This window comes from Acinonyx jubatus, chromosome A3 (genome assembly GCF_027475565.1).
Source record: "Acinonyx jubatus isolate Ajub_Pintada_27869175 chromosome A3, VMU_Ajub_asm_v1.0, whole genome shotgun sequence".
Classification (NCBI taxonomy): domain Eukaryota; kingdom Metazoa; phylum Chordata; class Mammalia; order Carnivora; family Felidae; genus Acinonyx; species Acinonyx jubatus.
In genome coordinates this window covers 130,259,467-130,277,276 of record NC_069388.1, presented here as the reverse complement: position 1 = coordinate 130,277,276, position 17,810 = coordinate 130,259,467, and the positions used below count along the sequence as shown (strand labels likewise).

Sequence of the window (17,810 nt, the reverse complement as noted above, 5' to 3'; positions counted from 1 at the left end):
ATAGACTGAAAAGAAAAAGCGCCTTTCCCCAGGCTCACTTCTTCCCCACGCCTGTCCCCACGTGGCCTGGTTGACACGGCGGCGGCTTCCCCGGCCCCCATCCCGCGCCTCAGCTCCAGTGAGCTCGGCAGGGATCCCGGTCTCTCCGTGACCCCCAGGCAGGCCCCAGGGGCGCAGCGCCCTCTGCTTGGTCCCCGGCACTGGGCGATCGCTCAGTATCCACACGGGCCTCGAGTTTTGACTCAGGGTGTGAGCGGAACGATGAGGACGAGGAGCGCGTTTGGCGGGGGTGGAGCACGGGGTCCACGAGTCTTGTTTGGGACACGCCGAGCCTGACACGTCCCCACGCAGGCGACAGGTGCAGCCGATTGGTGGGTGGCTCCGGGACACCCAGGAGAGGTGACACAGCGATCCAGAGGTGGTGACCGCTGGGAAGGGGAACGAAAGGTTCGCCGAAGAAGTCCCCGACTGTGTCAGCATTGTGTGGGCGGTGAGGGGAAGGGGCTGGCAGTGAGACCAAGGAGGACGAGGGCCTGGACGGTGTCCGACAGGACAGGGGAGTCAAGCGGGGTCAGAGAAGTCTGGCCTCAGATCTGGCAAAATCTGGAGATGAGCTTCCGGCCTAAGAGCTATTGTCCTTGAGTGGAGGACGGAAGGAGGGGCTGTGGGCAGATGGACGCAGGCCTGGGGCCACGAGGAGGAGGGAGGAGGCAGTCAACGAGCCTGTAGATCGGCTGTGTAGACCCGCTGTGTAGAACCGTGGGCGGCAGAACCAGCAGGGGTAGGAGGGAGAGAGAGGAGGGAGGGTCGGATGGGGAGGAAGGTTTCAAGGCCCTAATTTTGAACCCACAACCGGAGCATCTGAATTGGGAACTGGGTGTGTCATCGGGAGGACAGCGAGTTCCAGGGATGTGATACGGGAAACCCACGCAGGCAGGTGTTGCTGCTAAACTTAAAGATTCTTTCAAATCCTCGGAGCCTGGGACTCATGACTCTGTCCGAAAGAAACCCAAGGCCACTAGAAAAGTAGTTGGCCTCTCTCCCACCCAGCAGGAAAGCATTTGGCCCTACGACCTTGAAGTTCCTCCTCTGGAACCTGCCACAATCACTCGCCCCCCCGCCCCGCATCAGGAGAGCAGGGCGGCACACAGATTTTCTAATAAATTTTTCACCCACTATGTGCTCGTTCGTGATGAAGGACAAATGTTTGGAGTACGGGACGGCACCCTAATTCCCCATATAGTTCATTCAAGTAGAACTATTAGACCGTTTGTATTGCACTAATTATTTAGGTAAATTTACATCGGGATAAAAACTGATTTTCAAGAAGGAAAATTACTAGGACTGGAATTTTCCATGCATATTCAAGGAGACATGTAGTATCCTAAATCAAGTTATTATATATGCCTAAATATAAGGAAGTTCCAGATATAAGACAATTCCATAATTTCCCAAGGAGAAGAAAAAAAAATTATACCAACTTGGATACGTAAACTTTTTAGAAATGTTGACAAAATCACCAAGTATCTACATATATATGTGTATACACACACACACACACACACTGTTTTCTAATGCTTTGTCCTTCTCTTTCAAAGTATGAAATAGAATTCAGTCATCCCAAGACCCAACACATCCATTTACTTTGGACTTTGCTTGGACTAAAATACACTTTTGGTATTCTCAAATGCAAAGAAGAGACAAGTTTTCTATTGAATATGTAATGTGGAAACTGGTCTTTGTCACAAAGAGTTAAATGGTTATGTGAGGGTCACCATCTATATTTGCTCAAAAACTCTAGAGTTTTGTTTCACCTTCACGGTTACAAAGGTAAAGTGAAGGCTGAAAATCATTTCAAAACCAAAATTGATCAAATAAAAACCCAGCGTTTTAATGCATTGAAAATTTGCCTAAGAACTAGAAAATCTTTCACGTTTCTTTATAAAGCCACGAAAACTTTCTTCTATAAAATCTGTTTTGCATTTATTTCTTTAAATGTTTTTACTTATCTATCTTGAGAAAGAGAAACAGAGAGTGCACGCAGGGGAGGGGCAGAGAGAGGGAGAGAGAGAATCCTAAGCCGATGCAGGGCTTGAACTCACGAACCGAACCGTGAGATCATGATCTGAGCCGAGATCAAGAGCTGGATTCATAACTGACTGAGCCACCCAGGCACCCTGAAATATGCTTTGCATTTAAATGATGCTGACAGAGCTTTTAAAAAGAATTAAATATTCATCTTGTACATTTAGTAAAAAAAAAAAATTCTTCTAGAAGCTCAGGCAAAATGTCTCACCACACAAAGTATCACAATTACAAGTTGTGGCAACAAGGACACCTCTGGGGGATGAATTTCAGTGGGCTTTGCACCAAGTTTCTGGAATGCAACAATACAATCCACCTGTTCGGGTAGGCAGTGATTTTCAACTTGGGGCTGGATCTACCATAGTGGGTCGAGAAGTCAATTTAATGGGTGTGAACCTATTACGTGGATGGGTGGGGGGTGGGGGAAACGAAGGAAACTGGAATAGGATAGAAAGAACAATCGCAGGGAGCTTAATAGGTTACAGTTTGTATCACTTTTGATATGCATGTGTTCTGGGTCACAATGTCAAATGTGTTTCTTACTGTGGGGCAAAGTAAGAAACATTTGGAAACCAGCGGAGGTAGAATTTAGGAAACCCAGAGAGGCAATAAAACCAGGGGAAAAGAAAAAGCAGAGCCCATGCTTCTCAACTCGATGTCTTGGGTTTTATTACTTTGAAGAAGCAATCGGTTGTTCTCCAAAAATGATGGCGGGGTAGAGAGGTAGGAAGGAGAAAAAGGATCAGGATGGACAGTTAACTGGGGACTATGAGATTCAACCAGAGCAAAGGCTCTGAATCAAGAGTGAGCTTGGTGTGCAAAGCACAGACGTTCGGGACGAGGGGAGTTGAGGGGAGGAAGCTCACTCTGGCCCATAGCTTTGCTTCTTAATTCAGGGAGGAAACAGAAGCAATTCAAGGGAGTGCCCACCAGCTTCCCTCTCCCTATCTGCCTATCCGTCACCTACCTACCTGAACTTGCCTGTGTATTTCGCCTTCTCTCTCGTTACAATCTGCCCGCGTGTCTATGCAAGGTCACTACGTCTATCTATGCACCACACCCCATTCCCTCCTTTGCTACTGTGCCGGTTCTAAACTACGTCTACGCATTCCTTCTAGGGTGGCCCAATCTAGCAAATAAAGATATAGGTCATCCATTAAACTTGAAGTTTGGATAAATCACAAGTTTTTCACGTAAGGATGGCCCACCCGATATGCGGAACATACTCTGAAAAATTACTTGCTTATCTGAAATTCACATCTCACCAAGTGTCCTGTATTTTATCTGGCAGCCTTACCGATGCTCCTTACGCTCAGAAGACGGCACCTAATTGAGTTGAACGGGGGCGGGGGGGTGTGTACTTCACGACTCTTAACAAACGGAAGAAAGCGTAAGACCTCTGACGCATGACCTCTGGCACCAGGTGATGCTCGAAAGCATCGTGCCCTCCATCTTGGTCTCTCTCACGCTTGGATCTATTGCTCCGGGGAGTTAGCTACCAAGTCCTGAGGACAGCCCCATGGAGAGGTCCAGGTGGCGGGGGAACTGGGACCTCCTCCTGCAACTGTGTGTCTGGGTGTGGAAGGGATGTGCCCTCCAGCCCAGGTCACGCCTGCAGACGACCGCACCCTCAGGAGAGGCCCTGCATCCGCACCACCCAGCCAGGCTGCTTTTGAATTCCCGACCCACCCAAACCGTTAGGTGACTCTGTTATTTTAAGCTGCTAAGCTTTGAGGTAACTTGTTACACAGCAGTAGATAACTACTACACTTACTGATGCTGTCACTCTGGAGATGGTCCTCTCCGCCATCATCACTTTTTCCTTCTCCTGGATGATTCCCAGCAACTTGCAGACGTGCTGGGATTTCTCTCGTTTTAAAGAAAACCGTCTCTTGATCGCACACGTCCTATTTTCTGTTCCCGTATGTCCCAAAACTCCAAGTGTTGCCCACCATCCCTCCTTCTGACTCCCTTTTGCCGACTCCCTCCTGAACCACTCCAGTGAGGCCTTTCTGCCCTGAGACGGCTCTTGCCAAGGGACAATCGCCCCTGTGGTATTGAATTCAAAGTTCCATCTAACTCAACTATTCATTGAATACAAATGTATTAAATAGCGACTATGTGCCAAGCATCGTACTACATGCTGGATATACAGCAGTGAACAAAACAGACCAAAAAAAAAAAAAAAAAAATCCCTGTCCTCCTTCAGGGTACATTCTGGTGTGGGATGGGGGTGGGGGACAAACAATAAACAAACAAAAAAAGCAGCACAAATATTTATGGATAACATAGTATCTGGAATCAAAATCTTTCAAAGTAATGGGGCCAGCGGGTAGGAGTTCACGGTGAAATGACATCAGATCGCTGTTAACTACTGAAGCTGGGTGATGGGTACGTATGGGGGAGCACATTAAGCTGTCTTCTGCTTCGGTACATGTTTGAGAATTTCCATAATAAAGTCTCTTACAAGCACATCGTATTGGGTATCCATTGAGGTGTGCGGGGGGCAAGGGCGGGACCATTTATTTAACATCGGCTGGTTGCTCCCTGAGTGTGACAGACACGCCAATGGCTGGCCGAGGAAAAGCACTCCAAGCACGGGAAATGCACCTGCAAAGAGAACGCATCTGGGCTTAAGAGAATGCCTGGAGTGTTCTAGAAGCAGCAAGGTCAGTGCCACGGTGCCCCTGCCTGTGCACTCACAGGTAAGGTCTGTGCTGCTCATGGCGGCCGGAGGACACACGGTGTGGGTCTCGCACGAGAGATGAAAACCCACACAACTGTCTGAGGAACTTTGTAATAATTATAGTTGGAGGCCTACCAGTACACTCCATAAACAGTGTGGAAAAGAACGTCATTAAGGGTAGCCCAATTATGTTAAAAAAATATCTGCTTCTGCTCTTAGGACAGATGGTGAGTCCCACGGATAGAGCTAAAACAATAGCCTAACTAGAGAACCAAATTCTCTCAAATCTCAGAAAAAGAGAGATAATCTCAGAAAAAAAAAAGAGATAATCTCAGAGAAAAGAGATACAGAAAAAGAAGAAAAAGCAGCATTGCCATTTACAGTGCTTTGCTACACGCACGGGTGTTCCAGAAAGTTACCTATGTACGTCTCTTGAAAAAATAAGTTGGGTTACACTTATCACAGATGTGACTTCTTAAAAGGTTCTTTCCGTAGAGTTTTAGGCATAACCATCAATAGGGGAAGAGTCAGATTATGGATCAACCATACAGTAAAACAGTCTGAAGTTTATAAAAAGCAATGAAGTACATCTCTCTGCATAGGTCCTCACTTGAGAAAATTAGTTCTAAAAATCAAGCTGAGGAACAGCATAAATAGTATGACCCCATTTGATTACCAAAACAAATGTGTATATAGCTGCTTATAAGACGGAAGAATATTTGAAAAAATGTGTCTTAGAGCATCAGGAGTGATCTCGGGGGATCAGATGGGACTAACGTGTTATAATGGGTACAGGTGACTTTGATACAATTCTTTTCTAATCAGATTTTGTAGTTGGGGTATAACATGCATACAGAAAGGTGTACCAGTTGTGAGGGTAGTAGCTTACCACCCAGGTTAAGGGGCAGAACCAACCAGAGCCCAGATGCCCCATCGTGCCCACTGTGTGCCCATCAATTTCCTTTCAAATTTGCCTTTCACTTTCTTTCAAATAGTTGTTTAAAAACATGTTTAGGGGGAACCTGGGTGACTCAGTTGAGCATCTGACTCTTGATTTCGGCTCAGGTCATGAGCCCACGGTTTGCGGGACTGAGCCCTGCGTTGGGCTCTGTGCTGACAGTGTGGAGCCTGCTTGGGATTCTCTCTCACCCTCTCTCTGCCCCTCCCCTGTTCACTCTCTCAAAATACACAAATAAGCTTAAAAAAAAAAAAAAAAAAAACAGGGGCGCCTGGGTGGCTCAGTCGGTTAAGCGTCCAACTTCGGCTCAGGTCATGATCTCATGGTTCATGGGTTCGAGCCCCACATCAGGCTCTGTGCCTGGAACCTGCCTCGCAGGACTCTGTGTCTCCCTCTCTCTCTGCCCTGTACCTCGTTGTGCTCTTTCTCTCTCTCTCAAAATGTAAATAAACATTAAAAAGAATGTAAAAACCCCACATTTAGGCATCAGGTCAGGGATATTAGAGACTGAGGGGCATCTGGAGCAGGACGAGGGGAGAAATCACCGCTCAGTAGCCCCTGGGACGGTCCTGGTGTGGAAACCAAGCCCCCATCTTTAGGCTGTGCCCGGCTCCCTAACGCCCTGCATGTACTTCTTCTCTGGTGGAGACCCACAACGTAGGGCTGGAAAGTAATCCATCACAAACCAAACAATTACCAAGTATGAAACTTGCATTCCGAAGAAGGGAGAAGATTGTGGCAGGTACCTGAAGAATCTCAACCCGGAAGAGAGGGGGCTATTCTAAGGCCCTGACAGGGGGGCCCCGGGGCCTGGAGGGGGCATCTGTACATCGACCTGCTGAGTAAGTTTTCCCTGAACACCCATCACAGATCCCTCTGCCCTTTCGGGGATCCCCCAGGACAAGAGCTGAGCGAGGGGCAGCCCTGCCCTGGAAAAACCTCGGTATTAAGAACTCGGTGGAGTCCACAGGGACGTGTGCAGAGGTGAGGGAAGGGCGGCACTCGTGAACCTCGCCCCATGCTCATGCTCACCTAACACAAGTACCTTAGTTAATTCTCACAAATGTGAAGCACCAACCTCATTTTACAGGAGGGAGTGAGACTCAAAGAGGTTAAATAAACAGTCAAAGGCTACCGAGTGGGTGGGCAGCAGGGCCGGGATTGAACCCTCGGTCGGGCCAGCTCTGTGGCCAGCGCTCCAGCTCCTCGCCCCGGGGAGGCCCCGGCCCCCCATCTTAGAAGAGCCCCCATGGCACACTGGCTCCCCACCCCCAGGGAGTGTCCCCCAAGAAAGGAAAGAGAGGCCTGGGAAGGCCAGGTATAGGTGTGAAAGCACCCGGCCCCAGGAAATAGGTCTGCTCAACCCCCGGGAGGAAAACCCGCAGCCAGCAGTGTCCTCGCCTCACTTCTGGAGTCCTCTACTGAGGAAGTGGTCAACGTGGGAAACAGAGAAAAGGAAGTGCAGAAAAGCTGAGGCCCCTTCCTTCGGGAGGAGGTGGCTCATAAAAGGGGTTCAGGGCATAAGAAGCTGGAAAGGGAGAGCAGTGGCTCCAGGGATGGAAACAGGTGAGGCCTCTGGTCCCAGAGCACGAGCCGGGCTGGGTGCAGGCAAGAGTCTGTCCCCACACGCAAACCACACGGACACGCACCACAGACACATTCACCACAGATACACATACACACAACACGGACTCACACGCCACAGACAAGGCACCTTTTTTTCTGGAAGCACACCACACCTCTCGGGCCTCAGAAGCGGACGCCTGTCCGCACAGAAGCAACAGAGATGTGATGGGGACGGGGGATGGGCCAGGAACGTGAGCCGGGGAGACCCGGACGGATGAGGAACCGTGCGGCAACAGGAGGAAGAAAAGGAAGGCGGGGAGAGTGGGCTAAGTCCGGGGCCGCGAGGCCAGCTACACACTCTGCAGCCTGCTGCCCTCAGCACGTTCTACCTTCCCTTCGTGCTTACAGCATTTTCAGAAAGATTCTGTCATTTGCGGGCCAAAGAGCCCCCGTTCCAGCTGTGCATAAAGAAACACGCTCCCAAAATCCCACGAATACCTGCAAAACTAGGGAAACCAAATTTAATTTTCAAATTAATTCAAAGAACGGGTCTGTCTCAAAGGAGCCATTAAAATGAAAGTATTTACTTTTACAAATGTTTTCTCCAGCCAGTGTTATCTCAAATTGCACTTAAGAAACAAACAAAAAAATCTGTACTCTTGTGAAAAGTTAAAAGAATAACCAGTAGCTTCCGTTTCCTGTTTTAGGTTGTTATTACCGCTAAGTTATACTCTCTTGGTACACGAACGTTTTTTTAAAAGTCCCAGACTAACACGCGTACAAGCCACAAGCGTCCGAACGTCTGACCGCGAAGCCGGCCGGCACCCGGGCACCGGGTGGGACGGGGCGGGTTGCCAGTGAGTGGCAGCAGGCGCCGCAGGGAGGAAAGTCCCGGGACCACGAAGAGCCTGCAGTTTCAGCCCACAGTGACTTCCCGTCTCGCGGCACACGTTTCACAACGTGGAAGAACCACCACCTGCTCCACCTGATTAAAACCCGGGGAAGACCGACTGGGGCAACGACGACTTACAGAGGGCAGCCTGGGGGCGACCCACTGGCCGGCGGGGGGCGGGGGCGGGGGCGGGGGCGGGGGCGGAGTCTGACGCGGAAGCACGGGGACAGGCCGCCATTCACCCTGCAGAGGCGCCAAGGGATCACGGGAACCTCCAGAGCGCGCTCCCCCGTCTGCGACGCACTCCGAGGGCGAGCGGTCCGGGCGCTCCCTCCTCACCACACGTAGGGTCATTCCCAGATTCAGTGAAATGGCCGTCCCCGTCTGTGTCTTGACTTCAGGTGACCGGCTGAGCGACGCAGTGTCTTCCTTTCCTGTCGGTGCAGTTTCTCAGCCTCTTGCTGCTGCTTCTGCTGTTCAGACTGAAGGAGGAAGAGAAGTGAGAGAGAAGGAGGGAAAACCCCAATACCCCCTTTACAGAAAGGGGACCGGCAGACCACCAACGGCCACAGCCCCGCTGCGGGGCTCTGGAAAGACTGCCCCCGGGACCCCGGGGCACGTGGTCTGGCCCCTGGACTCTGCCCCCACAATGCTGCCCTATTCGTAAGCCAAAAACACGTATTTCCGTGGCCCCAAACCCAAAACAAAACAATACTTACAGGTACTAACGGTGTATTTCAACCCACCCACGATTAAGTATCACCCGCCAGAACTGGTTCCAAAGATGTTCCAGCTGTTTCCGAAGAGTCAAACTCCCCTCGGAAGCCAGAGATTTGCTACCGTTAACCACCGACAAAGGCTGGGCGGACAAGCGGCCTGCGAGCTCCTGGCGGGGCGAGTGCGCAGGTAGGCTCGCGGGCCGAGCGGGCCGACCGCGCCGAAGGCGCCCCGGCCCCCGGGAGGCCCACCGCTTTCAGTGGTGCTTCCTCGACGCAGAATCCACAGTGGAGGGAAGAGCCGTGTGGTTTCCAAATCACATCTGACGGGCCCAACAGTACCAACTCTTGAATGCAAAGCTCAGAAAGTATTCTCAGCTGGTGGGACTGCACGAAAGGGAAACTGAGAAAGCGCTGCCGGGACCTAATTTTTCTGAGTTGAAAAGCGCCACCTTATAGACACCAACGAGGCTTGCCTGACGGTGGCCCGTGTTGCTCTCCGCCCCGAAAATACTCCTCTGTGTTCTGCTCGTCAGGGGAAGTCTCTGTCCTCACCCCAGCTGGTCCGACTCAGTACCTCCCGACCAGAGCTGAGAGGTGAGCGAGCGGTGGGGAAGCAGAGACGACCCGAAGCGTCGAGTCCCCTGCTCTAGGAAGCTCCGGGACGGGGGCTCCGGACGAGTCCGAGTCCTTTCTGATTACCACTGTTTCCTCAGAGCCCATTCCACGGGGCGCGTTCCTGTCCCGTGTGTCCCGAGCTCCTCCGCGCCCACCGTGCCTCTGCTCCGGGCCCCTTCGGCCCACTACTCCTCGGAAAACAGCCACACTCAGTTTCTAGAAATGCAAACGGTCAGTTTTCTGCTAAAACCTGTCAACGGCTTTCCGCGGTTCCACTTAGGTCCGAGGAGAAACCCACGGCCCGCTCACAAGGCCCCGCAGGACCAGGCCCCCTGTGCTTCCGACCAGATCCGACACCACTCCTCGCGGGATCCCGTTTCAAACACGCGGGCCCTCGTCCGCACCCTCGAGCATGCCCGACTGCCTCCCTCCTCAGGCAAGAACTCTGCCTCGGTGGTACCCTAAGCCTGGAGCCCCGCCTGGCCCCTCGGGGCTCTCAGCCTGCACATCGTTCGCCCTCCCCGGCCCCCGTGTGTGGGTCAGGCCCCGGCGGATGCTCTCACCGCACCTCTGTCTTCCGCTGGGGTCCCCGCCACCACCACCATGATGGAACTGGGGGCGTGCTCCTTTCGACAGACTGAGAACCGGAGAGGCGGGGACCACATCTGTCTTGTTCTGTGTATCCCGGGCACACACCCCAGAGCGGATATCTGAGACGCACTTGTTAACGGTAAGCTCAGAAAACCCGAGGGAACCCGCCTACCGGCACACCAGGTAACAGGATCAGGACCCTTGTAGAGTCAGTCAACACTGGGCATCTAATATTTTGTTTCTTCATGTTAAAAAGAATCCCCGAAAGTGTCTCATCCAAACAATTTCGGGGAATGACGAACCCAGTAAAGGTAAACAGGGTGCGCTGCAGCGTTTCTGCAGCTTCAACACGGACGTCCGTCCCAGGCGTCTCCCTATGGGTCTGGCGGAAGAGCAACCTTCCGGGAGCACCTCCCTCGCCAGCTGCACACTGCGCGGGGCCCTGCCCGGCCTTCCCCACCAAGGCAGGAGCCTCCTGAGGAGTCTGTAAGCAGCCACGACTGTCCCGCGGACGGAGCCCCATCCAGAAAGGGACCCGCACCAGCCTCTCTCTGAAAGGCCGTCCTGGAAGACGTCCACACCACGTGACCGGCCCCTTATGATCTATGGGCCAAATAGCTCATCTCCACGTTTTCCTTTCCTTCTCCATCTCGGTCCTGCCCCGGTTGCTCTCCCACAGTCACCAGCAGGCCGGCCCAACGAAAGGGGGGACACGGGCGCAGGCGAGACCACACGGAGCAGCCTCGCCAAGGATCTGATGAGGGAGGAACTACGGTACAGGAAATTCGAAAACTGGATTTGGGACCTAATCCTACTTTTGCCACTATACAATTTTAAATAATATGAGAGCATGAACTTTCCCCTTCCATTCTATTCACATATTAGAAAGTATACATGAGGGGCGCCGGGCTGGCTCAGTTGGTAGAGCACGTGACTCTTGATCATGGGGTCGTGAGGTCAAGCCCCACATTGTGGGCAGAGTTTACTTTAAAAAAAAATGGGGCGCCTGGGTGGCTCAGTCGGTTGAGCGTTCGACTTGGGCTCAGGTCATGATCTCAATGGTTTGTGGGTTCGAGCCCCACATCGGGTTCTGTGCGGACAGCTTGGAGCCCGGAGCCTGCTTCGGATTCTGTGTCTCCCTCCCTCTGCCCCTTCCCCGCTCATGCTGTCTCTCAAAAATGAATAAACGTTAAAAAAAAAATTTTTTTTTTTGAAGTATATATATAAATCTTGGAAAAACTTGAGATGTTACCTAAATATATCACACACCTAGTAGAGAAAGAGATTTCTATTAAAAACTACACAGATCCCTAATCATTCCTAAGTAAAAATGAGATTTAAGAAGTTAAAATTTGGTTACTCAAATGATACAACTGGCATAAATCAAATATTAACTGATGCATCCCCCAAAAGAGCTTCACAGCCTCTGCTTGACTCAACCATGGGGCCATTTTAGGTATTTCTTAGTGCTTTTGTTTTTAGCCAAAAAAAAAAAAAAAAAAAAAAAAAAAGTAATAACAATCATAGTCATAATTTCAGAGCCATCCTATTTTCATTTTCGCACGAACTGTGTAAGCCCCAGACAGTCAGGACTTTCCCTTTACAGGGAAACCAGGGACCAGGGACCAGAATGAGTCCAGTGACCCAGATACCACACTGCTGCCCTGTCCCCCCGGGGACCCCGGGACCCGCCTGCCTCTGCCTCGGCCAAGCTGTGTGCCTGCCCCGAACCCAGGAACCCAGGAGGGGCTGTGGCTGCGGGAGGAGTGCCAGAGCGGGAACACGGTTCCTCCGAGGGGAAAAGCCTGGGAGGGCAGTTCTGAGGCCAGACACACACACACGTAGCTCTACTGGAAGCCTAGTTCCCTTTCTTGAATGAAAAAACATAACACTAAAAACTTACCCTCTTTAACGTGAACGTCAACTCTTTGCTGCCAACTGTGGTGTCTGATATACTCAACGTGCCATTTTTTGCCTCAAGTTTCAAACGATCTTCAAGCGTTTTACTGTGGGAAATTTAAGAGAACGATACGTTAATTAGCATTACGTTGATTTAGCATTTGAAACCAGTTTTAATGAGCACTGCTCACATGCAGAAAATCCTTTACCCTTGTGGTCAAGATAGAAAACGGCATTCATTTAACACAACCGCGGGAAGAATTAAGGGCGCTCAGCCTTTGCTCACACCCAGTAGATACACGGTAAAAACAACAGCTGCCCCAACAGCCACGAACTTAGTATTTTAAGTGGTGGTTCCAAATAGATTTTCAATGATCGCCGCTTATCTTACTAAATCACATTTCTGAAGCCAAGATCCAAGGAGCACTATTTCTGAAGCCTGTAATTTCCTGTAATGGTCAGCGGCACCTATGCTTCCAAAGCATTTCGTATTTAAAGCATGCACAAGGTAGGAGAGCGTTTCACTCACCTCGTCGAGGGAGCGAACACACAGATCAAGCCTTCAGATCAAGGCTTGGAGAAGGGCCACGCGAATTCTGATTTTTCCTTCGCTCACTCTTAGCTCCCTGGACTACACTCACCACCCGTCGCATGAACAACCCGAACCGCGAACCGGCCTGACTACAGACGAGGGCAAATTCTATCCGATTCAGTCTATTCACTCACTGCTATTTCTCCAGGTGACTTTTCCTTCCAATTTCTTACTTGAATTACTCTTCCCGAAGCACTTTACCCCAAATGTAAATTTTGTTTCAAGTCTTGATCATATATTCCAAACTTTTCTAGAGTCTCTTTCTGTACTTCCTGCCCCTGTTACGGTTTGCTGTGCCCCGTAATTCTCTGTCATCTGCATAATTAACATCGCTGTGCCCCGGCTTTACAATCAAGACGTTCCATTTGTATTTTGCACATGTAACACTTCATTGCATGTTGCTGTAACGTTTTATTAGAAAATCACAACACTGGCCCTTTTTGTTAACTTGGTTCGGAGGGGAAAAAACTGCGTTAGGCTTGAAGACAAAAACTTCCCGTAAGTTTTAATATTAGCTCTAATGCCTGGAGAAACGGCAAAGCAGCAACACCCTCAGGTGCCTGTGATGGAAACGGGTGCGGGGAGCAGAGGAAGAAAGAAGGAAAGAACGTGGTTCTCTCTTCTATTCCCTCCTCGAAAAAAGTAACCGCACTTCCCTTTCAAGTTAATACTGAACGACCTAACTGAATTGGAAGACAGCTGAACCGGGTGCAGGGTTTTCTTTTTCCTGAAATACGATCTTCATCACTAATTACTGGGCAGAACACTGCTCCGAAACGCCCCGTAAGATAAAGCGATGCTCCTTTGAAATTCTGAAGGAAACGTTTGATGTGCACACCACGAGAGATTTATCTCCAATTTACGACTGGTAGTGATGTACGAAACAGGTCTTCTTTACATAATTTGAGACGTGAAGTGGTTAGCATAAAAGTGGCACTCTTTTCTAAGCAATAATGTTATTAAGAAGCACTTTTAAAGTACTTTTCATCTTCAAAGCGCTTTACAGACGAACTAATTAATCCTTTCAACATCCCTGAGACACAAGTATGTATCCTTTATAGATGGCGAGAAGGGAGGTGAGAAGCTAACTGGTCGCCCCAGGCCACACAAGGACTCAAGTCTAAAAGCCAGGATTCCGGTTTGAGAATTTCTGGTTTCCAGGAGTGTGCCACACCAAACCCGATTTGTAAAGTTTTGTGTAGGAAATGTGTCCACTGGGTCTCCTAAATGACAAGCTTCCACACGACAAACGGAACGGAGCTAAGATCTAGTTTACTTTTTTTTTTTTTTTTTAACAAGAATCCCGACGGGAAGCATACACGGACTCCAGCGTGGATGGGAGTGATGTCGGCCTAAGCACATTCCTTGGCCTGTTCATGCCGTTTTCTGTTCTTTCCTTTCGTGGCTTCTGAATAGCTCCGGAGCCTTGGAGACAGGGTGGCACACGGAAAACACTAATTTGGGCAGAAAGTGACTTTTCAAGTAAATTGTGGGCAATTACTACTCTTTTAAGAATGACCTTATTTCCTCCATGATAGGGTCTATAAATTCTGGTTTCCTCTCAATGTACTTTCAATGTGCACTTGTAAAAACTTGTTCTGTCTGGGCTGCTTGGAAAGAGAAGCGGAGTTTTAGAATGAGCCGTGGCACAAGATCAGACACAGGCACTGAGCGTGCAGATTTCTACATGAAAGCAAGCGCCCCTGCCCTCCCTTTGAAAGTCAGTTTACGGTACGTGGCTCTAACCAGCCATCCCTAAGCCAGCGCCTTGAGAATGAATTCAGTCAGAGACGATTCAAGAAGCAGACAGACACCTGAAAACCATCTACTATAACAGAAGCACAAAATGCACAGGGCCACACCGTGTGTCACCAGTAAGTAAGGTTAAGAATTTCAGGGAAAAAAAGTTCACTGTCACAAGCTGAACAGCCCCCTTCCCCCCCCACCAATGTGTGGGGACTGGTGAGGAAGACAGATGTGGGCTTTTAAAGGTTGAAAGAAAGAAATTACTCAGCACAGGACAGACAGGGCGATGAGGGGAAGAACCAGAATTCTCAGCAAGGCGATCTTTAAAAAAATAGGGGGGGGGGGGGGCACAAAGTACAAGGGGAAACATCAGATCAGATATTTATTGTATGCCCCAGAACTAATGCATCTCAACTGAGTTTTTAAAAATCACTTTGTGTGGAGGCACGTTGTGTTAGTTAGTACAGCACTGAGAGGAGTTAACTCAAAACAAAGGACTCATTCCTCCACAGTCTACACCAAAGGGAATAAGGCGGCAGTGGAGAAATGGAATCTACAGATAAATGGCAGACGTTACGTACTCTGTTTAGAACAAATGACTCTGACAGATACTTACAGAGACCGTATGGGTTGTTGAAAACGGTCTGATGCTCTCTGTCTGCAGGTGCTCCTTCGAGGCCCCTATCTTCGCAGATGTGAACTGAAGTAACCAGGGTGTCTGGACACCTCATCTATCAGCTTTATTCAACTTTAAAAAGATTCCTAACGTCCACTGTTGTCGCAAGTGCGGGGCAATAGGCACTCTGGTAAGAAGCAAAGAGCTCAAGGCCTCTCTTGAGGGCGATATGGCCGTATCTACCGCATACCCCTTTTGATCCAGCAAGTTCCATGACTAGGTCATACAGCCTCTAAAGGAATTCCCGCACGTGTGTATATATTTATCACCATGAAAAAGGGAAGAGGAAAGCAAGGAACAACCTAACCAACCCGAATCCGGGAATGTGACCCATGTGATGGCCCGTCCACCTTATGAAAGACTGACGCAGCTCTAGGTAGGCCTACACGTACTTACAAAGAAACATTTTCAAGACTTCCTGCTGCATGAAGTGAGAAGTTCAACCGCCATGTGATTACAGCAGGGCCCATTCCCGTCCAGGAAAAAGCTAACACTGACCACGCGTGAGTGACAGCAGTCACCTCCGGGAGGGAGTGTGGGGTCAAAGGGAGATTCGCCTTTTATTCTACACTCTTTTTAAGTATTACAATGAAAATGTGCTTATGTATCACCTGAGTCCCTATCAACTTGAGTAAGATTCTTTTTACCAAGTGCAACTTTGGAATGAAATCACTTTCAAAATCAGATTTAAAAAATGCTTGTATTAAACGAAGAGCGCGTGCCTTCCGCTCTCATCCACGACCAGTGAGGGAAATGAGCTGGAGGGTCCGTCCACAAAGTGGATGAAGTCGTAGGTGTGATAAGCGGCTTCCCAAGAGCTACTACAAGCACCTGGTGAACAAGGTGAATTCCTCCAAGGCAGGAAATGTCTTTGAAACCTTTGAATTTCCAAGGCAGACCACAGGCCTGGTGCTTCAAAGAACACTTTCCTACTGAAGGGCCGCCTGGCAGGGAATATGTATTCCCCCGAGGGGAGGGGGTGAGGAAGCTGTGCTCTAGGAGCTCCCCCCTGCAGGCTCCCCGTGCCCCCTTCCAGCGCCTCCCAGCACCCCGCTTCCAGAGCCTCCCCGAGACCCTACCGCCCTGATCACCAAAGTGTGGTGTGCCCAGACCCCGGCCCGGGGCCAGCAGCACGAACGCCCCCACTTTCTAGCTACAAACCTGACTGTTGCCACCCATCCCGCCAGCCTCCCCTCGGGTCTTTGAGGAGGGACCCCCTGTCCTTTCTGAGGCTGTCTCCTTAAGCCGTGCCCTGGCCGCTTCCTCCTGACTGCTCACTGAATTCAGCTCTGTCAATTTACTTATGTCTCTTGGGTCACTGTGTGCTTGCCGGTCAATCCCCCACACCCCCCCCCCGCCTACTAACACATTCTGTCCCTCAAGCCTAAAAAACTTTTCCCATCGAGTTATTGGCTTTGACTCCTTCCTTTTTCTGCCAAACTTCTTGGAAGAATCATCCATATGCACTGTTCACAATATTTATTATCTCCATTCATTCATCAATCAATCGCAATCAGACATCTGGGCCGATGCCTCAGAAACGAGTCCCAGCAAGACATCTTCCTAACGGCCTTTTAAACCTCCGGCTCGCGGGCCTCCTGCCCCATCTGACACTCGCACCACACCCTCCCCGCTCGGCTCTCTCCGGTTTTCCTCTCCATTTCTGAAAACTACCCGGTAATTTTTACTACCTACCTTCCCCTTAGCCTGTCCTCCGAATCGGAACTCTTTGCCCTCGGCTATTGGTGTGTGCGGTGCCATCTCTAAATTTACACGCAGCATTTTGCTTCCAGTTGCATTTTTCTAAAGAGAGGTGGATGGTTTTTATCGTGGACTCAAGAGAAAACCTCTGTTGCTCCCAAGGGGCTCCATTCGTCACCCTCGCCGCACTCTACACATTGGTCTTCCTCATACCGCGACCGCGGTCTCGATCACACGGGAAAAGCTGGGATCTCAGCCCTGTGTCTTGCCCCCCCCCCCCCCATTTCCCTCTGTCTACTGAACATTACCCAGAGGACACCTGGGCACCACACACTTGACGTGCGGATACCCAGCTCAGTACTTTCAGCCTGAAACCCGGTTTTCGTTCCGTATTCTGTATCTCAGTGGTAACACTGCCACATGGTTCAACATCACCCGACTACTCCTTTCTCCTTTGCCATTAAATTAGTAACGGAACAACACCGTGGCATACGCCCATTTTCCTGTCTCATTCTTAGACAGTCTGTGAGTGACGTGGCTCGAAGTCGGCCCGGTTCTCGCTGCCCCCAGTTCAGGCTTCATCACTTGTGACTGGGATACTGTATAGTCTGTTAGCTGATCTTGGGGGCCCACTTACTCCCTGCCTTTTCTCCCTAAAACTGAGATATTTCATTAATAGTTTCTGAGAAAGAGGGACTTTGTATTTTTATTTTCTACAACAAACACGGACTGCTTTTACTGTATAGAAGCATGCACACCATGGGGTGGAGGGGCTGGAAACAGATTTGATGGTGTTAATCTTAGCGTCACGACGTTCCCGGGCTCCTGTGCTTGGGCCGGGGGGGGGGGGGGGGGTGGCCTGTCTGCTGCTCCCGCCGGTCACCCTCCCGCACCATCATGCTTCTCTCCGTTTCCACATAGCATTCCTGTGCCGGCACGCCACTCCTCCTGGACCAGCATCCTTCCCACCCTGCTTTGGGGGCTCATCTTTTTGCCTTTCAGAAGAGCAGTTTCGCTATGACCTCTTGTTAAGACTTCCTAAGTCTCCAAAAGTTCAATCCCTTTCGGTCTTCCGTGCTTTCCG

General features: G+C 50.2%; 1 protein-coding gene across 1 annotated transcript in view; it reads right to left on the bottom strand.

Annotated features, from left to right (window-relative positions):
• Positions 1-7,851: 7,851 nt before the first annotated feature.
• NOL10 (nucleolar protein 10) overlaps positions 7,852-17,810 on the bottom strand; it is an 88,717-nt gene continuing 78,758 nt past the window's right edge. The window contains exons 20-21 of the mRNA XM_027077888.2: positions 12,016-12,118; positions 7,852-8,669 (exon numbers count right to left, since the gene is read on the bottom strand). Coding sequence (XP_026933689.1) covers positions 8,550-8,669; positions 12,016-12,118 — 223 coding nt within the window. The 3' untranslated portion in view covers positions 7,852-8,549. The remainder of the gene's footprint in view (positions 8,670-12,015; positions 12,119-17,810) is intronic.